Source organism: Colias eurytheme, chromosome 30 (assembly GCF_061535395.1).
Source record: "Colias eurytheme isolate Ceu_HAF_F1 chromosome 30, ilColEury1 Martin Lab GWU primary, whole genome shotgun sequence".
NCBI lineage: Eukaryota > Metazoa > Arthropoda > Insecta > Lepidoptera > Pieridae > Colias > Colias eurytheme.
Window position 1 is genome coordinate 4,133,231 of NC_143009.1, and position 24,649 is coordinate 4,157,879.

A 24,649-nucleotide genomic window follows, 5' to 3' on the forward strand; every position below is an offset into this window, starting at 1 on the left:
TTGATAGTCTAGAACGCTGTCATAGACAACATTTCATTATCTGTGGCACAGTATCGTTATTCAAAAAAAGTAGCTCGGCCAATCAAATTCAAATTTTCATCTCACCGGTCGAATCCTTCGCCGTGATTGGTTGATCGATTAAACAGGTGCTATGCGTCATCCGCCATAACGATTGTGAATTTGTGAAAGTGAGCTTTGTTTGATTGCACGAAATAACGAAGTTTTCGTGTGTTTTTAATTAAAAGTGTTTTATATGTGTGTTTAAAGATGAGTGATTGGTATAGAATGAAGACGGGATTTAAACATAACTCTTCGGAGTTGTCAGTGGAAACATCTGGTGAAATGTCAGACTCAATGTTTTCGGACAATCTGAGCCCCATACCGGCTTCAATAGTGCCTAGGAAGTTGGATTTTAGAGACTTCGACGATGAAGAATATCGGATTAAGGATGCATCTCCAGCACCAGCATCTTTGAGTCCACCTTACAAGCGAGTACGAGCATTAAAGTGAGTAGTTCCCAGACCTTGCTTTTCTCGCCATAAAACACCACGTTATATCAGTTTGTGGTTTAGATTCATGTTCTATATGCGTAAATAACGGATAAAAGCCGTTTGTTACACTTTTAATTCATAACATTGATCAATTCACTCTGCATTTTTGTTATTGACAAAGTCAAACATGACAGGAACATGCCCACACATTGCCAAAGTGAAAGTTGAATGTGGAATTCGCCTAGCATTTACTGTTATTCCTTCGTAAACATACAAATTTACATAATATATACCTCATGATCATATTAAACACTTAAAAAGCAATTCGAACATGATTTTTCGTAAATTTTATGTGTCACTTAAGTTATAGGCCAAACTTTTACACAACTTTTGCAGTTTTTTCTTCAAGATTAGAATATCTATAATCAGTAATTATTTGTCTCTATAAAAGTAATAACGTCCAAAGTATGTAAATACAAGGAAATATATAAAAATGTAAATTAATGACAAACCAAACATAAAATGTTCTAGAAGGAATCATTCAAATGTTATTTTGATAGTTATATTGTAAGAATCAAAAATAACAACGCAAATCATATTGTTAAACCAATATTGTGTTGATGGATCACAAACAATACTATGGAATACAAACTATACTTGGAATACAAACATATAGAATACAAATTCAATTCAGTTATAAACATTTATTACCAACTAGCGGTCCGCCCCGGCTTCGCCCGTGGTACATATTTATGTTTTCTCTACATAAGAACCATCCTCGTACTTCAAGGAATATAATAAAAAAAGAATTATCGAAATCGGTTCAGCCGTTCTCGAGTTATGCGCTTACCAACACATTTTGCGATTCATTTTTATATATAAGACTAGCGGTCCGCCCCGGCTTCGCCCGTGGTACATATTTACGTTTTCTCTACATAAAAACCATCCTCGTACTTCAAGGAATATAATAAAAAAAGAATTATCGAAATCGGTTCAGCCGTTCTCGAGTTATGCGCTTACCAACACATTTTGCGATTCATTTTTATATATAAGAAGATTTTGAATTAATTATTTTTTAAATAGTCTTGTAACAATTATGTAATAAAACCTTGAGGAATTGAACTTCAAAACAACATGATTTGTTATTTTTATTTTTCTAAGATGGGCGAGTCAACATGCAATTAAGTATTACTAGCTTTCGGCCCGCGGCTTCGCCCGCTTTGTCTAAAACATAATAAATTATATACTAAAACCTTCCTCTTGAATCACTCTTATCTATTAAAAAAAACCGCATCAAAATCCGTTGCGTAGTATTTAAGATTTAAGCATACATAGAGACATAAGGACAGAGAAAGCGACTTTGTTTTATACTATGTAGTGATGATTATTAACAAACTAGCTGTGCCCTGCGGTTTAACCACATTACTCCCCTCCTGTTGGTCTTAGCATGATCAATAAAACAAACAAACAGACTCTCAGTTTTATAATATTTTATTATCCATACTAATATTATAAATGCGAAAGTAACTCTGTCTGTCTGTCTGTTACTCAATCACGCCTAAACTACTGAACCAATTTGCATGAAATCTGGTATGGAGATATTTTGATACCCGAGAAAGGACATAGGCTACCTTTTATTGCGAAATATGTACCACGGGCGAAGCCGGGGCGGACCTCTAGTACTAAATAACTTGTTGAATTAAATAAAACTTGCTATGTCTATAAGTTATAGCCTACTTGACTTATACATTTAGGGCTGATTTTCCAATCCTTGGTTAAAACTTATTCATCGAATAACGTATTAAACTACCATTTCAAAAGTGTATTGTAATTGTCCATATTAGACAGTTTACAGGTGACATTTTAATATGTTTGTGTAATACTTTATTGGACGGATAAATTTTAACCAAGGATTGAAAAATCGGCTCTTATTGTAATTAATCTAGAAAGTTCTGGAATAATTAAAGTTCAGTATGTTGAACTATATTGACTTAATTCTTGATGTAATGACACATTTACATCAAACGAGCGAATGCTCAGTCTAACCTCACTTTGTCAAATTATTTTAATTTAAAAAGGTATAGAGCATTCTTTCGTTGTTCTTAGTGTGTACGAAAAGATATGCAATGTTCTAATACAACAAACAATAAAAGTCCTCAATAATGTACATAATTTTATCAACAAAAAATGGCTTGTAACTCTTAAATCTAAAAATAAGTATATGTAGTTTTACTAACACTAGAATAAGTACTACTAACAATATATGGGCAATGCTGCCTGATACAAATAAAGAAATAAAAAAAAAATAAAATAAAAATACTGAACAACACTGAATACAAGTCTTTGTTTACACTAAAAGATCACGAAAGAATGCTCTTGCTCTAATTCTAGCTCTATGTTTGTTTGATGTGAATGCACCATTATATTCATGCAGGTTTCAATTTAAATTTGAAACTTTATAAACTTGCAAGTGCATAAGAATAGTAAATTTGACTCAATTACCGCCAATTTAAAAATAGCCTCCATAAATAAAATATCCTCTACTAAGATGAACTGGTAGAAAAATTGAAAATTATAACGTTAAATTGCAGCTAAAACTGATTTGATTAGTAATGCATACATCAATCTCTTTTTCAAATCTCTCAAAAAACTAATATGCGACAGCCGGATCCAAACAACCACAACAACCACACCATCCAACATAACAAAAATAAATTGCACCCCAAGCCGGCTTGTCACCGTGGGGGAAGAAGACAAACACCCTCCATACAAATCAAGACATTATAATTCGAAGATCACGGAACATATTCATATCTGTACACTGAATACTCGGACACTAAGAACAGAAGAGAGCCTGAAAGAACTGGAAATAGCCATCTCTAATATAAAATGGGACATACTGGGCATCAGCGAGATGAGAAGGCCAGGAGAAGGGATAGAAGAAAAGGATGACTATATCCTGTTTCACAAAGGAGAACACACCGGTCAAAAGGGCGTAGGTTTCCTTATTAAGTCTACAATGAAGAAAAACATTCTGGGATTCGAAGGAGTTTCAGACAGAATTGCGGCAGTACATTTAAAATTCCGGGTTACAGGAAGAACTGGGCCATCTTTCAAATATATGCCCCAACAGAGCATTCGGGGAAATCAGACATAGACTACTTCTATGACTGTTTAGCTGAAGCAATAAAACCGTACTACAACAAAAACATAATTATCATGGGCGACTTTAACGCACAGGTTGGTGAAAAGCAAATTGGAGAAGAATTCGTAATCGGAAGGTTTGGTCACGGAAAAAGAAGCCAAAACGGACAGAAACTAGTAGAATTCATGATGGAAAATAACCTTTTTCTAATGAACTCACGCTTCCTCAAAAATCCTAAAAGTAAATGGACGTGGTGCTCTCCAGGTGCTAAATTCAAAACTGAAATTGACTTTATTTTAACAAACAAAGCAAGTGCGTTCTCAGATACCAACGTAGTCAAAAACCTCAACTTCAACACAGACCATCGTATGGTTAGGAGCTGCCTAAGTTTAAACCAACCCAAAAGATCCAGGAAAAACCTCGCCAATAATGATGAGCCGCTCAAAATATCTGAAATCAGTCACCATAACAATCCCCGCACAACAGAATCGTTCAATGAAATCATTACTTCTGACGCAGAAACTGGTATTAAATACGAGAGATTGCAAAACAAACTGAAAGACATGCTAATCAGCAAACCAAAGCGTAAGGAAAGCTACTTAAGCAAAGAAACAATGGAACTATTAGATGAAAGAAGAGCACTAATATCAAATAAGGGGGACAGGGATAGACGCCAAAAAATTTCGAATCTTAGCAAGAAAATAAAGGAAAATATGAGGGATGACCGCAAGAAACAAAGAAATAGAGTCTTGGAAGAAAATATAAAAAGAACAGGAGGAGCAAAAAAGGCTATGAAACAACTAAGTGAACACGGCAAAGAATGGATACCTAAATTAAAGCAACGCGAATCTCATTTAACTAATCGACTCTCAATACAAAAACTAGCTTCGGACTATTACCGCCGACTGTATACTGATCCAGGGAAAGACCCAATACTAGAAGCAAAAGAAACAAACGGAAATACAGTTGACGAAGTACCAGAAATACTGGCCTCAGAGGTAACCAAGGCAATAAATTCCCAAAAACTCGAGAAAGCCCCAGGGCCGGACAAGATCCCTAACGAATTACTCAAGGGAACATTAGAGGAAATTAGTCCTGTGCTGGCAAAACTTTTCAATGAAATACTACAAACAAGACAAATCCCGGAAGAATGGACCAAGTGTCACATAATTCTTTTACATAAAAAAGGCCCTAGAGACGAGATTGAGAATTACAGGCCTATCTCTCTTATATCCAGCATATACAAGGTGTTTGCTAAAGTCATCCTGGAAAGGATATCACCAACGCTGAACGAGAGCCAACCTGTGGAGCAGGCGGGATTTAGGGGGAAATTCAGCACATTGGATCACATACACACACTAAAGCAGCTGCTACAAAAGTATAACGAATACAACAAACAACTGTACTTGGCATTTATAGACTACTCAAAGGCATTCGACAGCCTCAGGCACCACTACATTTGGCGCAGCCTTGAACAACAAGGGGTCCAGAGCAGTTACATAGAATTGCTTAACAGTTTATACACATCTAGCAAGGCCTGTATTAAACTGGAATCTACAGGAGAACCATTCCCTATTCAAAAGGGCGTGCGACAAGGCGACCCTCTCTCTCCTACGTTATTTAACGCTGTACTCGAGCACATCTTTAGACAGCTTAACTGGGACCACTTAGGTGTGAATATTAATGGAGCTCGCCTAAATCACCTAAGATTCGCCGATGATCTGGTGCTTATAGAAGAAGACCCTGAAACATTGCAACTAATGATGCAGAGCCGCAAGGCTCTGCATCATTAGTTGCAATGCAATGCAAAGTTGCAATGCTTTCTCTGCTTGCATCTGCAAAGATGCAAGCAGAGAAGTTGGCCTGGAAATCAATGCCAGTAAAACAAAATTAATGTCAAACTCTAGTGAACTAGACGTTATGGTAGATGGCAAAAGGATTGAATATGTCAAAGAATATATTTACTTAGGACAGATAATTTCCCCTTCAGATGATATGACAAAAGAAATTAACAGACGAATAGCCCAAGGATGGAGAAAATACTGGTCGATGAAGGAAATAATGAAAAGTAGGGTACTGGACAATCATATAAAAAAGAAAACGTTCGACACCTGTATTCTCCCAGTTCTCTCTTATGGCTGCGAAACCTGGTCGACAACACACTACCACAGAGAGAAGCTTATAAAATGTCAACGTGCCATGGAACGAAGCATGCTAGGGTTGAAAATTAAAGACAGAGTCAGGAACACAGACATAAGGAAAAAAACAAAGCTCACAGATATACTTACCCGGATAGACACCCAAAAATGGAGATGGACAGGTCATTTGCTACGCCATCCTATTAACAAATGGAGCAAACAAGTCACTCTCTGGCTACCAAGAGACGGCAAAAGAAGCAGGGGTCGTCAAGTCAGAAGATGGGAAGATGACTTGAAACAGACTGCGGGACCATTTTGGATGAGAGTAGCAAGGGACAGGTTACATTGGAAAGAATTGGAGGAGGCCTATGCCAAAAGACACACCGAACTTAGGGACCTCTTGTAACCCTATGTTTAGGAATAAAAGGCATACATCAATGATGCACATAGTATGTAACAACATTTATTTCAACCCTTTATTAGTTAATATTTTAAAGAAAATTAGGTGGTGTCAACGGTGGATATCAAATATTTTCATTGCAAGTTTCAACCAAATAGTTGCTGAGGTTTAGCTTTTTAACCATAACAAAAAAACCTTACCATTTATAAAATTCGCATGTATTTTCTATTATAACGGTGCAATTACATCAAACGAACATAGTGCAAGAGCATTCTTTCGTGATATTTTAGTGTAAAGGAATACTCATATTCAGTGTTATTTAGTATTAGAACATTGTTAGAATCATTTTTTAAATGCACTAAGAACAACGAAAGAATGCTCTACAGGATTCTTCTTTCAGCTTTGTTTTGAGAAGAATGCTGTAGAGCATACTTTCGTTGTTTTAGTGCAGGCGTAGGTAATACAAATCTTAATACTAACCTGCTAGTATTATATGCTTCCTAGATATAGTATTATTTTTTCATTTCATTGCTATTAAAATTGTTTAAAAAAAATGGAAGAAAAAATCATGACATAGTATAATTTGCTAATTTGACTAAATAACAAACTCCATACAACAAAATAATCATTATATTACATGAATCTCTGCGTATATACAATAAAACAAAGTTACTGTAACTGTCTGACCACCCCTATGTATGCTTAAATCTTAAAAACTATGAAACGGAATTTGATCTGTTTTTTATCAATAGATAGAGTGATTCATGAGGTTTGAGTATGTAATTTTAAATCAATAAAGGGGGAAGTTAGTAAAATATAAATTGCAGTAGGTATTCAGGAAATTTAAAGTAATATGCAAATCATAAGGCACTACAAATCTATGATTAAAATACTAAACTAAGTATTCAATTCTTGATATCTTTTTATCAGTATCAATTAGCTTAATAACAAACATCATACAACTTAATCAAACCAATATATTACACTAGCTGCGCCCCGCGGTTTCACCCGCGTGACTCCGCTCCTGTTGATCTTAGCATGTTGATATACAGCCTATAGCCTTCCTCAAAATGGGCTATCAAACATCGAAAGAATTTTTCAAACCGGACCAGTAGTTCCTGAGATTAGCGCATTAAAACAAACTCTCCAGGTTTATAATATTAGTATAGATAAATAAATAAGCAAAGATTGTATGCAAATCAAATTCAACAACGTAGTTCCCGAGATTATCGTGTTCAAACAAACAAACTCTTCAGCTATATAATATTAGTAATAGATAAATCAATAAGCAAAGATTGTATGAAAATCAAATTGAACAAGTTCCATCATGTCCGATTTCCTCACAACATAGTCGCAACTGGTTTTTATTGTTGACTCAAATCCTTGCAAATGTTTTGGTGAAACTGGTTTGGTGATTTCCAGTTTGGTTATTCAGTTCTGTTTAAAATGATTGTTAGGTGGGATTAGTTATGGGGTCGTTTTTAAATGGCCGTTGGGTAATAATGGTTATGTTGTTTTTAACATATTATAAAGGACTAGCGGTCCGCCCCGGCTCGCCCATGGTACCTACATGTTTAAACTATCCTATCTCTCAAGTTGGATCGAACTGCACATGGTGTGCGAATTTTATTATAATTGGTTAAGTGGTTTAGGAGTCCATTGAGGACAAACATTGTGACACGAGATTTATATATATAAAGATTACTAAACACAAACTCAAACATTTATTTATTCAATTAGGCTTCTTTTATAAGCATTTTTGAAACATCATACCATTTTTTAACATTTACCACTGATTCGGAAAACAGTATCTATGTCACTATTATACAAAAACATTGCATCTTCTTTAAATGGTACAGATTATGTACATTAAGAAATTGACCTACTTATAAATTTTAATAATTAAGTATTAATTCTAAAAGTTTATATTATGTAGCATTCCATTTCATTCATCAAAACCTCTTAGAATAATAATCTTAATATATATAAATCTCGTGTCACAATGTTTGTCCTCAATGGACTCCTAAACCACTTAACCGATTATAATAAAATCGCACACCATGTGCAGTTCGATCCAACTTGACAGATAGGATAGGTTTTATCCCGGAAATCCCACGGGAAAGGGAACTATGCGGGGTTTTCTCTGAAAACGCGGGCGAAGCCGCGGGCGGAAAGCTAGTATAGATTATAGGTAGTTACTTGGAAATAATAAAAGAATATTTTATGTATATTAGGTAAACAGATACAAGTAAAATTCCACACCACATGTCCACACATGAAAACAATAACAGGGGGTGTCATTTAAAGTTATTTAGTTACAGCACAGACTAATAATAATATACTACGTATACAACAGACGGTTCACTCCATACAAAAAAATATGCACTATGAATTTACGCAATTAAAGCGCCAGTGGGGAATAAACGTACTACATGTTCGATTATATCTCTTGGTATTTTGCTTTTAACACACTAGATGGCACGTTAAACACAGACTTGATGTTCTTTTCCTTCCAGAGCCACTAGATGGCACTAATGTAAATATATGTACACGTACCTTTTATTTTCAAGTCTTTGGCGTCACACTTGACAACTGTCAACTGTCAACATAATATTTTGTTATTTGTACCTACTCGGATTTTTAATTAGACAAAGCTGACTCACAGAGTACCTACATTATTATGACTGGTATTTAGTTCAGTTCAGTGGGTCGACACTTAGAACATCGTTTTGATTAGGCTTCCATTATCAAGCAATTTTAAACTTCATTCAATTGACATAGAGTTCAAATTATTTTGTACTTTTCCAAGACCTAAGGTCAAGTCTGGCTTGCCAACATTTAGAAAAAATAAAAATATTTCTAATGTTGGCCTCTCCGATGTAATCATATAATAAAAGATTTAATATTTTAGTTTTAATTATTTATTATTATTTCTTCTTTTTTTTTAAACCTTATTTTTGTACATTTTAATTTTAAGCTAGTACATTAATAAATTATTTCTTTCTTTCTTCAATTTCTTGTCAATGGTTAAGACTTAAGCATAGACAACGTCTTGATGTTGATTTGTTGTTTGAAATTTGAATTCAAAATGGCGTTTTATTTTATTGTTTTGGTGGATGTTTACAAAGTTTGTTCTTCATAAATCGTAAATTTAGATAATTACTCAGTTAATGTACAGTACATTTTTTAATTTGTAATATTTCTGCCAAAAGTGAAAAAAGAAGAAAAAGTGTTATATTGTGTACCCAAACAATGTTAAAATCTTTGTGTGTAATAATTATTGTGATTTGTGACTAAATATTTGCAATATGTACCCAATGACTGTTCTATAAGGAAGATAAAACATAATAATTACATAACAATTTATGAGAAAACGTCTCTAACACGTCATGTTCTGGCTGTAGAATCAATTGGAGGAGATATTATTATGTCCAAAGAAAACAACGGCTTCTTCATATACAATTCCAATATGGCGATCCGAACGGCAACGATAATTAATGTATTGGTATCGAAATTTAGAACGAGATTTAATATAAATCCCGCAAAATATTTCAAGGAAAAGTATAAAATGTGAATCTAGTTATATTCACATAATATTTAAGCCGAATTCAGTCCTTTATGCCTAAATAAAGATATTCAGTAAAATTCAAATGGAATTATCCATTTTTGCTGATATTAGTTAGTTCTTTAAAGAAACGAATCTTCAATGGCGGCGCTTATCATTCCCTCTCGCTCACACACGGCCGTACGGTATGCAAAAAAAAAATGGAAAAATAAAATTACTAAAATGTATTTGATTTTCCCTATAATAGTTTTTATCATAAATTTACAATGACAATTATGCATTTGCGAAAGTAAATAATGTTTTATTGGAATTTGACAAAATATGTTCTTTGGGAAAAGTTGTTCAGTTTTATGGGCTTATTACAAGTATTATGGGGATTTTATTACATTCTGTATACGTAAATATGATAATTCATATAAATACACAAATACAATAACAAAAAAGTTTGTCAACAAACAATTTGAAATAATTAATAAAATAATTATCAATTTACGTTATTTTTATTTTCTTTTTTGATGATCCTACCATCTGTCAAAGTCAGCTTTGGCCGCCATTGAAGATTCGTTTCTTTATTGAACTGACTAATAATAGTGAGTTTTAATATTATATAAAAATGTTATTATATAATTAATATTAATAAACTTATTCATCTACATTGTTGTTTTGTGTACGTTGTTATGTGTACTATAAAATAATTTATTTCACACATTTCCATGCGATTTTAGGAATCACATACATTTCCTGGGAATTTTATACAATGACGGATTACATACATTTCCGTTAACATATACTTACAATGTTTATAATTATAATGATAAATAGGCAGAAAATAACGGTCTATATAATGTTATGTTATATTATAACCAGTAAATAAAATAAATATTTAATTAAAGTTTATGTGTAAACTGTAATTCGATACAAATGCAGGGTTAGAACAGGATTTTAAAATATGTCTCCGGTATAAATTGGAAACGAAAATTATTAATATTTGTCAAACTGGTTAAATGGTGGTGGAATGTTGTTCCAACACTTATGGCTCTTTCAATTTATGCGTTTCGTATCGGACCGCTAGTCGCTACAGTGCCGAAGCTGTGCGTTTGTCGTACGGCGCACGGCCGGTCGTTTGTTTTCATACAAAATGCACGGTGCGGCAACAGCGCGGCGTCCGTACCGCGAACGCTCGACAGCAGGACGGCAATCTACAGATCACCCATATTTGGCAATCTCGCTTCACCTAATGGCCTTGTCTGTTCAAGCCGAAATTAATTAATTACCTACTGCAAAAATTAAATAATTTAGATTACCTGGAAAAGACAAGGAAAATAAACTTTAAACAAGTGTTCGACCGATTATTACCAAGTAGGTAAATAAATTAATGACAAGACAAGGTAATTAATGCTAATAATTTCCTAAAGAAAACATTTTTTTCAAAATTTTCACATAATAGGTACTAGTACCTAACTAGACTCAAAAGTTTATGATAAGTCAATGAATGATAAATAGAATAGGTACTTATGTTTAAGTAAAATGAAGTAGTTTATTTTACAATAAATTAATCTTATAAATTACCAACTTTCATTCTACGGCTTCAACCGTGTGCCTTATTTAATCCCTGTTCCTACACCTTGAATCCTATTTATGCAACAAAATTGAGATGTCCTTTTTCAACGTAGGTATGTACCGTGTATGTATATCGAAATTTCCGTCAAAATCGGTTCAGACGCGTGCGGGAATACCTATTTTCTCGTGGTCCCACTATTTTCTATTTTGTCCTACTATGACGGAGTAACTTTCGTATTTATCTACAAAACAGAAATGATTTGATTGTTTGTTTGTTTGTATTGAATAGGATCCGAAACTACTGGATTGATTTGAAAAATTATTTCACCATTCGAAGCAAAAATTATACTTGTATACGTAGTATATTATTATTAGTCTGTGATTATACCTACCTGATGAACATAGGCTACTTTTTATAACGGGAAAATACTTCATTCTTATGGGAATCGATGTCGAAATATTTAATTTTAGGCGCATAAAGAAAAAAAAGCAAAGGATCATTCAAAACCTTTTCTACGGTTTAAATCTCAAAACTTTTTGGTTCATACTTCATATAAAGGTAAACGGCCGTGCCGCTTTTTTTTTGCTCGACTTGGCGGGGGCACTGCCGTGCCCCTAGATCTGATAGGATTATTTAGAAAATAAAACAAGATGACGTAGGTAGGTATTTAATTTTAGTTTCGATTTATTATCATTATGATGATTTCTTGATATTCTTAACGACGCGGTTGGCGCAGAGGTAAAGTAACTGCCTACTGTGCTGACGGTCCCGGGTTCGATCCCCGGTCAGGGCAAATATTTGTGTGATGAACTTGATTATTTGTTTTTGGGTCTGGGTGTTATCTATATATGTATTTATAAAATATTAAATTATATTTATCGTCGTCTAGTACCCACAACATAAGCCTTAATTGAGATTACTGTGGGACTAGGTCGATTTGTGTAATATTGTCCTTTAATATTTATTTATAATTTATATACTTATAATTAAATGTGACTAGAAATAATATACTTACTACGGTTTAAGTATAGGTTGTATTATGTATATTATTTTGTAATGAGATCTTGCAATCAAATATTCACACAATCTCGCAAGTTTTCCGACAATTCATTTTTCGTATGAAAACGATCAATACACTAGGTACCTACCTAATATAAGCCGCTACAGGAACGCAGTTAGTAATAATTAATAACGGCTTTAACCCATTTACAATATTTTTTATAGGTACTGCAAAGGCAATGAGGTTATGTATTAAAAACGTAGTATATTATTATTAGTCTGTGGTCTGTGATATTATTATTAGTCTGTGTTAAAAACGTGAAAAGTAACGTAAAAACGTCTGTAGTGCCATCTAGTATTCGTTTAGCATCGTCAAATCGGAGGAGAATAACTTGTTTATAGTAGTTTCATGAGATGGCGTTGTTTTGAATATAAACTTTTCTGTAAAATTAGTTGAAATCGAGTGAAAATTAAATTAAATAGGTAGGTTCCATTTACAAAAGTATGTAAAAAATTATAAAAAGCAATGAAATTGCAATTAAATCTAATTTTATTTTTTGCTGGTTAAAATGATACACTTAGCGGCATCTATTGGTAGACGGATGGCATTAATCGTCTTTTGTATGTAGTGAACCAGACATGGTTACAGACATGGTTATTTATGCTAATTATAAATCTGAAGAGTTGAATTGTTTACTTGAACACGCTAATATCAGTAACCACATATCCAATTTCAAAAATTATTTTACTGTTAGATAGTCCATTTATCAAGGAAGGCCTAGCTATATATCATCATGCTAAGAGCAATAGGTGCGGAGAAATGCGGGTAAAACCGCCGGGCACAGCAAGTCTATACTAAAGTTGAAGGCTTCATCTTGTTGAAGAGACTCGGAATGAGATTGATAGCTGTTAAGTTGTGAAAGTGGTACTACTTTTTAGAGCAATTTACTCGGTGTTCCCACGAAAGCAAAATTTCGGTTAAAATCAGTTACATTACAGTTATACACAACAATAAAACATATGATCGGAACAGCTGACATCTGCCCAAAAACTCCTACGATTTTGGCACAAAAAATACTACATAATGGTGATAACACCTTGAAAAAAACCTGTTATACAAATTTGCACCTTGTCACAAGGTGCAGTTGATCTTTTTCCATTGTGTACGGAAAGGTCTCGAAAAACTAAACTCAATTTGTTGGATGCGCCTTTGTTGTGATGGATATCTCGATTTATCAAAGAAATGTCATCTTTAGTTTCTTAGAAATAAGGTACACTATACATCAGGGCGATTGTTTTTTTTTTACCTGCATCTGTCACATCCATTTTTATCTTAAGATTTTTTTTGTATCACATCCTCAGGTGCGTCCGTAACTTTACATGCGTTTTATTACGTAATAATAGACGGGAATAATACGACACTATGTATCTTTGTTGATTTGTATGCTATACGACCTATGCTTAGTTAGGAATTATTATTATGTACAAATGTTGGTTTAAATAATAATATTACAAGTTCTGCCATAATAATGTTTTATCTGAAACATATTCATGATTAAAGACATAAAATCGAAAGACTTACTTTGAAATGTTATTATATATAGGTATTAGAAATAGAGAATATAGATACAAAATCAGATTAGAACTTAGAAATAAGTGAGGCATCTTCTAGCGTAATAATTATAGAATTATGAGTTAACTGAAATATGCAATGGTTTGCTAGAGAACAGCTATAATTAGTCAACAATTTTAACAAAGTCATTATTATAAAGCACCAACACATAAAGTTTTATAATTTCTTTTGGATCTGGCAGAGATCATTTAAAGAAATAATTACACATTACATACTCATATTTCTTTCAGACTATTCGACAGTCCACACACGCCGAAGACCCTTCTGGAGAAGTGCTCAACACCCTCCCATCATGTGTCACGATGTAGACTGTTCCCGCCAAAATTGGAAGTTCCATCAGGTAAGAAATTATTGATTTAAAAGTATTCTACATCTACAAGTTTAACTAATATTATAATCTTTTTAATATTATAAATGTGAAAGTTTGTGAGCATGTATGGATGTTTGTTACTCTTTTGTGTGGATACAACTGAATGGATTTTGATGATTCATGGTAGTTATGTGGCTTATTTAGTTTATTTACCACAATAAGCTATAGAAATATCGCTGATGGCCATAATTTGTGCAATCTAACTGTAATTATAAACAAATTTTTGTTTCACAATATCTAGAAGCGTGAACAACAGCTGTCAATGAATAACTCAAAACATAATATTACAGAGATTTTGAATATTTGTTGTGAAATATAATCGTATAGGAGCTACCAACGTTGAAAAGAGAGAATTTTAGTATAGTTGGTTCTTTGATATACTGTTTCTCTTGCTATTTCGGTTAGAGTCCGGGCTGTCTGGCTGGCGGTAGTGGTTGCGTTTACTAGTGCGCACAGGAAAATATCCGTAATTTAAAGTCATTTATTAACGCGTAATTTTTAATCTTTTGCCTTTAGATAGATCCATCAGACATAAATTTTTTATTGCAAGACGTTTTTTTCGTTGTTAAATAGGTGCCAGACGCAATTTTTTATTTCAAAATCATTAAAATGTCATCGAAATAAGTGAAATTCCATCAACATGAGTCCCCGTGAAGGATATACTATGTATAATATTCATTTTACTATTTACAATTTTTTAGCAACAATCTACCATGGTTCCTCCTTTTCCCAACGAACCTCAAATAGGACGTTAATGTAAACTTGATAAAAACCAAATATCATCAAATTCATATTAATACCCAAAAGTGTAATAAATATGGAACCATCTATTAAAAATATTAGTTTACTAATTATTCAATGAAGTATTAAAAAAGGATAATATAATATAAGTAATAAAGTTATTACTTACCTTTTAAGCGGGCTCATGTTGATGTAATTTCACTTATTTCGATGACATTTTAATTATTTTGAAATAAAAAATTGCGTATGGCACCTATTTAACAACGAAAAAAACGTCTTGCAATAAAAAATTTATGTCTGATGGATCTATCTAAAGGCAAAAGATTAAAAATTACGCGTTAATAAATGACTTTAAATTACGGATATTTTCCTGTGCGCACTAGTAAACGCAACCACTACCGCCAGCCAGACAGCCCGGACTCTAACCGAAATAGCAAGAGAAACAGTATATCAAAAACCCAACTATACTTAAATGACTTTTTTTAAAACGTTAATAGCTCCCGTACCATAAAAATTATAGAAGCGATAGACCTACCCGCGAACTTAAATTTATATTGACTATTTCATACAAATATCTCAATTTCAGTACTGATTCATTTATTAATCCATTTTTATCTATTCCATACTTTTTCTTACTAATTTATTAATAATTGTGCTATCAAACAGGCATGCCGTCCGGCTCCAGCCACCATTTACACCCGCCGTCGGACGAGGACAGTGCGCTGGGCAGTTTGCCCCCGGACGAGGTGGAGGACAACAGGCTACGGCCGCTGGCCAATATCAACCCTTTTACACCTGTCGGTGAGTCTAATCTATACTAATATTATAAAGCAGAAGAGTTTGTTTGTTTGTTTGTTTGAACGCGCTAATCTCGGGAACTACTGGTCCGATTTGAAAAATTCTTTCGGTGTTAGATAGCCCATTTATCGAGGAAGGTTAAGGGCTATATATCATAAGTAAGACCAACAGGAGTGGAGCCACGGGGGTGAAACCGCGCGGAGCAGCTAGTCCTCTATATACATTGTGGAAATTTTCGATGGGCCCTGGAGGGAAAGTACTTGAAATACTGGAGATAGCGAATTTTGCTGAACATTCCTTTGTTCAAAAAAAAATAGAACTACATTCAAAGATTTTCGAAAATTCACTTGCTTCGACCGGGAATCGAACGAACACACAATACAACATTTAATTTATTTTCATCCCCGCTTAACATGGGTCGGGATTATATGAAATTATTGGCTAGCAGCAAGCATTCCATAAGTTTGTTCTATTATATGAAAAAGGTAATAATAAATAAATATATAATATAAGTTCCTTTTGAAAGTAAATTAGGCCTTTGTGACGTGAACAAAGTCAGAGACATTTCTTTATGTTGAATATAATTTATATAGGCTTGCAATAAGTCATGTAATAAATCTATTTTTTATATAATTTAGTATTAATTATTGTTTTCCCACAGGCCAAGCGTTAAATAAGAAAAAGCGAGCACTGTCCAAAACACCGACGTGGGGTGACGCCACCCCCGAACAACCGGCGAAGAGATTACGGGTATGTTTGTTTGTTTGTTTATCTGAATGTATGAAATGGAGATTTTTAAGTATATGTATGTATATGTTATATCAATATGAATGTATGAAATAGATATTTTTTAAGTATATGTTATGTAAATGTCAATATATAGGTGTCCACTGAAAATCAGTGTGTAAGTAATATTTCTTTTTCTGCATTCATGAAAAATGTGTGATATTTAACCTAGCTGGCATAGGACTTTTGTAAGAAACATTTTTTTCTATACCTTATTATTTTATGTATTCAGAAGTGTTTATATTCAACCTATGTTAAGATATAAATCGGTGAAATAATATATATTTCGCATGTTTTTTTCTAGTGAAAATCTCTGTAGCTGCGTAATTATGTTAAGACTTTGTGTTTTCTACATTATTTTATAGTACATTTTATTACATTATATATGTATATAGACTAATAAATATAATGTTTTTCCCACAGGAATCAAATATATCCCGCTACAACATCGAGTTCGTCGAGCTAGGTCTAATAGGGCGCGGTCAGTTTGGCCGAGTGGCGCGATGCGTGAACAAACTCGACGGTTGTGTGTATGCGCTCAAACGGTCTTTACGACCGGTAGCCGGGTCTGCAGCTGAACGGGCGGCGTTAACTGAAGTATACGCACATGCGGCGTTGGGAAAACATCCTCATGTTGTTAGGTAAGAAAAAACGGGAAAAAATGACAAAAAAATTTTTTTTGGGGAAAAAAAATTCGCGTAAAATTGGGATTTTTTGGCTGGATAAGGTCGATTTCGCGTGTTATAGCGTTAGTTTCGAAATTTAATTTTAATTTTGATCATTTTAATGAAACAAATATTGTTTGAACATATATGTATTTTCAATTGTATGCTATTATGTTTGTATATAGCCGATTCTTTTAATTTTCATTTTTAACCCACTTTAAACAGACAGATTTAACTCAAACTTTGTACACTTATCAAGGATAGGTGACAATACAATAATTTCATAAGTTTATGCGTGTTTTCTTACTATTATTTAACTATATCTCTTATAATATGTATTATTGTCAATGTTAATAATTATCGAATCTTTGTTTTCTATGTCGACGGCGCTGTCGCGCGGTAAATCTCTAAAGAGATTTTGCGCCAGTTTAAGTTAATGTTTAATGAATTGTATTAAATCCATACTAATAATATTATAAATGCGAAAGTAACTCTGTCTGTTTGTTACTCAATCACGCCTTAACTACTGAACCAATTTGCATGAAATTTGGTAAAGAGATATTTTGATACCAGAGAAAGGACATAGACTACTTTTTACCCCGGGACATAGGATATGTTTTATCCCGAAAATCCCACGGGAACGGGAACTATGCGGGTTTTTGAAGTGAAAACTTCTTTAGCGGCGTTGAGCACTTTTTCTGTAATGGGTATAAAATCTTAAACTCGCGTCAGGACACGTGACCTGATCGAAAAAGCGTAAGACGGATACCATTCAAAAATATCAAACATGCTCAACGTTAATAATCAAGTTTTCACTTCTGCCGGCACTCCCCCAGTGCAACCCGTCTTTTTCTTTGACTGCGCGGGCGATGCCGCGGGTGGAAAGCTAGTAATAAATAAAATAAATATAACATTATTTTTTAAATAAATAAAATAAAACTAATTATTTCTTACAGATACTACTCAGCATGGGCGGAAGACGATCACATGATAATACAGAACGAGTACTGCGATGGCGGTTCGTTACAACAAGTGATAGAAAATGGAGCCTTACCGGAGAGCGAACTGTTATTATTGTTGGCGCACATTAGCGACGGACTGGCGTGAGTGTTTGTTTATTTATTATTTATTACTAGCTTTCCGCCCCGGCTTCGCCCGTGGTACCTACATGTGTAAACTTTTATTATTATAATAATAATTATAAATCACCAATGGTTATTTTTCTCTTATTTACATAAGTTTCGTTTTAGCTGTATGTAAATAATATTTTCATTACTATACTAGTGGTCCGCCCCGGCTTCGCCCGTGGTACCTACATGTTTAAACTATCCTATCTCAAGTTGGATCGAACTGCACATGGTGTGCGAATTTTATTATAATCGGTTAAGTGGTTTAGAAGTCCATTGAGGACAAACATTGTGACACGAGATTTATATATATTAAGATTGAACATTTCCTTCCTAATATTATAAATGCGAAAGTTTATGAGGATGGATGTGTATGTGTTTGTTACTCTTTCACGCAAATACTACTGAACCGATTACAATGAAATTTAGCACACATATAGAGGGTAACTTGGATTAACACATAGGATAGGGTTAATCCCGAAAATCCCACGGGAACGGGAACTATGCTGTTTTTCTTTGAAAACGTATTTTTTAAGTATATTTTTTTTACATAAATGTATTTGTTAACTTTTTGAAGCATACATAATTAAATAATTTCTATAATTTCACAGGTACATCCACTCGCTCCAATTAGTTCACATGGACGTAAAACCGGGGAACATATTTATATGTCGCGAAGAAGTGGCCTCACACACGGAGTCGGATGATGGCTATGATGACGACGATCATCCTATTGTGCCGAAGCATAAGTATAAGATTGGTGAGTTTGGCATTTTTATAATAATTTATTACTAAAGTCCGGTCGCGGAGCAGGAAGAATTTCGTACATTAACCTGTTATTACCTGTCACTGTCACTCCCGCGTAAATATAATGTGTCTTGCTCGCACAGGTGCAATGACCGCCGTCCTTAGGGATTGTAAACCTTTAACCTGAGAGCGTAAGGTTTGTGTTTGCTTGATTGGTGTCAGGTGTTCAATTATGATTTTGTGAATTCAAAATTTATAAGAATAAACCTCAAACTCTTTATGTCCAATCAAAATCCGCCTAAGTCGAAATCGCGTGTTAGACTAACGTATTTCTGTAATATTGTATATAGTAAATTATTTTTTGAAAAATAAGGTCATAAAGAAGTTTCACTTCTTATGTGTGTACACGCACACTTTTTTATATAATATATCGTGGTTATTGAAAAAGTAAAAATGTAACTAACTAATAAGTATTGTAAATGAATAAAGGACATTTATTTAGTTAGTAAAAACATTTTCTCCTCCAAATATTTCATGTAAACTGCACTTCATTCAAAAATGTTTGTGACCACTGTCAGTAGGTAAAGAGGTCATTGTACGAAATTCTTCCTGCTCCGCGACCGGACTTTAACTGTGCTCCGCGGTTTTACCCGCAGTGATCCGCTCCTGTTGGTCTTAGCGTGATGATATATAGCCTATAGCCTTCCTCGATGAATGGGCTATCTAACACGGAAATAATTTTTCAAATCAGACATGTAGTTCTCGAGATTAGCGCGTTCAAACAAACTCTTCAGCTTTATCTTAATATATAAATCTCGTGTCACAATGTTTGTCCTCAATAGACTCTTAAACCACTTAACCGATTATAATAAAATTCGCACACCATGTGCAGTTCGATCCAACTTGAGAGATAGGATAGTTTAAACATGTAGGTACCACGGGCGATGCCGGGGCGGACCACTAGTAATATTAGTATAGATTTATAATAATAGCCTATATTAAACAATCTTTCTGTTTCATAATAATAAACATTTGTATTTCAGTTTAATTAATAATAATTGTGTATATTACAGGTGACCTCGGGCATGTGACATGTATTTCATCCCCCTCAGTAGAGGAGGGTGACTGCAGATATCTGCCGAGGGAAGTGCTCCAAGAGGACCTTACACATTTAACGAAGGCTGATATATTTGCTTTTGGTGAGTTTTTTTATGTAATTAAAATTGAATTTTTAATGTTTATCTAGATTAAATTTTGTGGATAAGATATTGAAGTGCTAAAAATAATTATCTTTTTGCAGTATTTTTTTTAATGAACTATAAAAATATTGTCATGTTTATAGTTTGTCCAAACAAGGTTTATTAATTCGATTTTGATAATTGTACCATTATTAATATTATATTTATAAAAAATTGTGGAGCAATAAATTATTTATTTGTAATACAAATTTCAAATGAGAATTTGGTTTATTTTTATTTGGAGGTTTTTTATTTTTGTCACCTTATATTTATGTTTATCATCACATTTTCAGTTGGGAATTCATAAATCACGTATACTTTTTTTTCTCTTATAAGTTTTCAGCTTTGTATGTTATAAAATTAACACAATAATATATATAAATAAAGATTATGAAACCCATATTAGGTATTAGGTGAATTAAGGCTTTAAGAAGAAGAAGATATTTAAATAAAATCTGCAATGAATAAATAATATTTATTCATTGTATAATACTCTCATTAATATATTTCAAACCCTCACCCATCTTTTTTTAAATAATGCATGTAAAATACTCAATATTACAATAAATATACTAAAAAAAAATTGGTTGTCTGTAAAGTCGGTTTACTGACGATAGTTGAACGTGACAACGTCCGATTGTGCTTCTTTGTCGCTCGTTCCGCGCTCTCGCTCGCACTTCAAGCCTTACATGGAACGCCTCAGAGCGAGGTAACGCCGCATGACTCATGTTTTTTCGTGCGTGCAGCCGGCTCTATCGAATTATAAGACGTTGTCACGTCAAAAACTAATTATAAATAATTTTCAGGTTTAACACTATTCGAGGCGGGCGGTGGTGGTGCGTTGCCGAAGAACGGGCAGAAATGGCACGACATTCGCGACGGAAAGCTGCCCGATTTGCCCAATTTGTCCAGGGAATTCAATCAACTGTTGAAGGTAAATATTTTATAAGAAATATTAGATCATACATATTATATAGATAATAGAATGTATATTCATAGTATAAAACAAAGTCGCTTTCCATCGACATTGTAGATCCTTAATGTTAAGGTTTTGGCTTATATTTTAATTTATTATCTTACTACATCCTTATTTCAATAAATTAACAGTAAATTGTCTATTTACTATTTACTAATACATAAAAATATTGTGTAGTTTTAAAGATTTAAGCATATATATGAAAATAAACGCGAGGCCGGGTTAGATATTAGTTTGAATGTAATAAGAATGTACTGTGATTCTACACAACTGCCTAATTGATGTAGGTAGTTGATAACAAATCGCAGCAAGTCAACGACTATTAGCAAAGTGAGGGTAGTTGGGTCGAACGTCGTATAAACAACGTCCGAGCCCCCCCCCCCCCCCCCTGAGGCACGATTCGTACGAATGCGCCACGAGTCAAAGGAAAGCGGCAATTTATAGTATTCGACAGCTAAACATGTTTTGACAGGAAATAGTGACAACTATTCATCCACAAAAATATTAAATCAAAAGTTACGTCTAACACATACATATGTTGGGATATGGGGACAGAGAAAGCGACTTTGTTTTATACTATGATTTATATATTCTATAAAAATACATAATATTTATTAACAAATAATAATATTTTCCACAGAAAATGGTACACCCCGATCCATCCCAAAGGCCTTCAGCTGCTCGACTCAGAAGGCATCCATTATTACATCCAACGGGGAATAAGACTAAAGCTCAACTGCGAAGGGAATTAGCTGCTGCCGAGTTGAAAAATCAAATGCTGCATAATAAACTTAAAATGGCCGCTAGGTGGGTAGAAATTTAATTATTTTTCATAGTAAAGTCACTGTTTTAACGATAAAGTCAAGATGGCCGCTTGGTATTTTACATAGTCATGTCAATAAATCCAAGATGGCCGCTAGGTGTGTATGAAACACCGACATTTATTGAGAAAAAATGACTAAATAGCTGCTGTAAGGTCTTTGTCGTGTTATAAACTGCAAATGGCTGGCAGGTGTGTAAAAAATGATAATTAATAAAATAACAGGGGTTTAGGTGACACAAGATGGTCGCTAAAAGATGTTTGCTAGCTTTCAATTAAAAAAGAACAGTCGAATTTAACCACCTATTTTTAAAGTCAGTTAAAAATCATATTTTATTTATATTCACAGCTAAATAATAATATTTTTTCTCTCCACAGATGCCTACAAACCCTCACACCAAACTCGTTAGCGAACCAGGAATCGGCCAAATTCAAAACGCGATCCGCAAAAAGGCTAAATCGCAGATTCGACACTCACAATATAGATGAGATGCTCCGTTCTGTAACTGCGCCCATACATACAGACAGACGGCGTAAGAAAAATTAGTATATGTAAAAAAAAAATTTGGTGAAAACCCGTTTTGCCTAAATACTAGTTGGATTGGACAGAGGGAAAAGAAATAATGTGTCATAGGTAAACCTCGTTTTATCTGGTTAAAACGCTGGCTAAATTTGCCTAGTTGGAACTAGTTTTAACTAAGAATATGCACCAATAAATTTTTCATAAAAAAACAATTTATAGTCAGAAAGGCGGCAATTAATATGCTATATTTTCTCAATAAAATGTGTATTTTACCTAGTAACAAATAACTGGTTCTAACTGGGCAAAGCGCGTTTTAACCGAAAACCAGATTTAACTGTAACATAAATATAATGGCTCAAAATATTTGGTTACTATGTGTAATAATTGTACGAGTACAATAAACAACTAGACTCACAATCTAACAAAATGTATGAGAACTCACAACTTTTTTTATAATGACCGATTTAAAAAATTACTACATCGAAATAAGGAAAAATAGAATATTAATTGAATTAATAATATTTTTTTTAGTAAAAGTTTTCTAATAGACAACGAAATAAGGTTTAAATTAAATTTTAATTATATTATATAAGAGAATGTGTGCCGAGCCCACGTGTCAGAAGTGAAACTTCTTTGGCAAAATTCAAAGATACCAAAATCGCCGCCTTACTCCATGACGTGACGGTATTGCCATGACGCGCCTCAACTTACTCTCAACGCGCCTAAAGAAGTTTCACTTCAATAATATTTGTGGAGTAAATAAGTTTTTCAATAATATAATATCATTTTTTTTATTACACACTTCTAAGGCATTTGAGCGCGAATTGTTTTTTATATTTAACAAACAAACAAACAAACTCTTCAGCTTTATAATATTAGTGTAGATTGTGAGTCTTGTTTTTTATAAATTTAATTCTATTATGATTAATTATTATAATGGATGAAAAAAATTGATTTTCATATTGATTTTGGTGATTGAAATATAAGCAAGCCGGTTTTGAGGATTTTCAACTGAATAGTGACATTTTAGAAGTGAAATTTTAAATGTATGGGTTTTATTAATTTGATGTATGTAAAGGTTTTTCTTGCACACGTGTCAGAAGTGAAACTTTGGGCAAGATTCAAAGATACCAAAATCGTTGCCTTACTCCATAACGTGATGGTATTGCCATGACGCGACCTTGAAATTTTACTCTCAACGCGCCTATAGAAATTTCAGTTAAAAAAATAGAAAAATGATTTTGATTTGATTTTTAATTTAAAATAGATACAGAAATTCTTCTGCATTCTTGCTAATAGCATTAATGTGACTTAAAATAATATTATAATAACATCAATTTTTAAACCCATACATAATTTCACTTTAATTTTTATAGCAGAAAATGTAAACAGACTATATTTACTTGACAGATAATTCTCTATGACAATAATAATAATAAAATTTATTAAAATTTTAATAAATTTTTGAAGTTACGGCAAGCATTTAAAACTATTACTACGAGTTTTATAAACTTCTAGATATGTTCCGATTAGCTTATCTGCTAGTTAAACGGCAAATAATGTATGATAATATACGTCGAAAAGTGTTAAATATGCTATCAGGGACTTTATCAGCAAGTCGTGAAACTATGCCTTTAATTTTTAAATATTCGATTATCGAATATAATAATTTGTTTACATTTTCAGTTATAGAAAAACATACTCGGATTTATATATACTAATATATTAAGTATTTTGAAATAAGATTTCGTCCTTATTTTTTAATTTTCTTAAAAAATAAGTAATTTTTTATGGGCAAATACGATTTACTTCCAAAAAGAAGTCTTACTTTCGTAAAAAAATTACAAAAATGCGACTAAAAATTAAAATATTTGATAATTTTTTCGTCGGAGATAAAATCGTGTAAATAATACAATAGAAAAATAT

General features: G+C 33.3%; 1 protein-coding gene across 1 annotated transcript; it reads left to right on the top strand.

Annotated features, from left to right (window-relative positions):
* The first annotated feature begins 160 nt into the window (after positions 1 to 160).
* On the top strand, positions 161 to 22,813 carry Wee1 (Wee1 kinase). Its single transcript, XM_090118522.1, has 11 exons — positions 161 to 506; positions 14,163 to 14,272; positions 15,710 to 15,844; positions 16,503 to 16,591; positions 17,051 to 17,268; positions 18,249 to 18,395; positions 19,031 to 19,179; positions 20,240 to 20,365; positions 21,211 to 21,338; positions 22,021 to 22,187; positions 22,579 to 22,813. Exons 1-11 carry the CDS (start codon positions 268 to 270, stop codon positions 22,745 to 22,747), a joined length of 1,677 nt encoding a protein of 558 aa, XP_089974648.1. The 5' UTR covers positions 161 to 267; the 3' UTR covers positions 22,748 to 22,813.
* The last annotated feature ends 1,836 nt before the right edge of the window (positions 22,814 to 24,649 follow it).

Excerpts from the sequence above, each read along its gene's own strand:
- Wee1 (XM_090118522.1), top strand. The coding sequence starts at position 268 with ATGAGTGATTGGTATAGAATGAAGACGGGATTTAAACATAACTCTTCG. Across the intron at positions 20,366-21,210 it reads GGCTGATATATTTGCTTTTG|GTTTAACACTATTCGAGGCG; the intron begins GTGAGTTTTTTT and ends AATAATTTTCAG. Across the intron at positions 21,339-22,020 it reads AATTCAATCAACTGTTGAAG|AAAATGGTACACCCCGATCC; the intron begins GTAAATATTTTA and ends TATTTTCCACAG.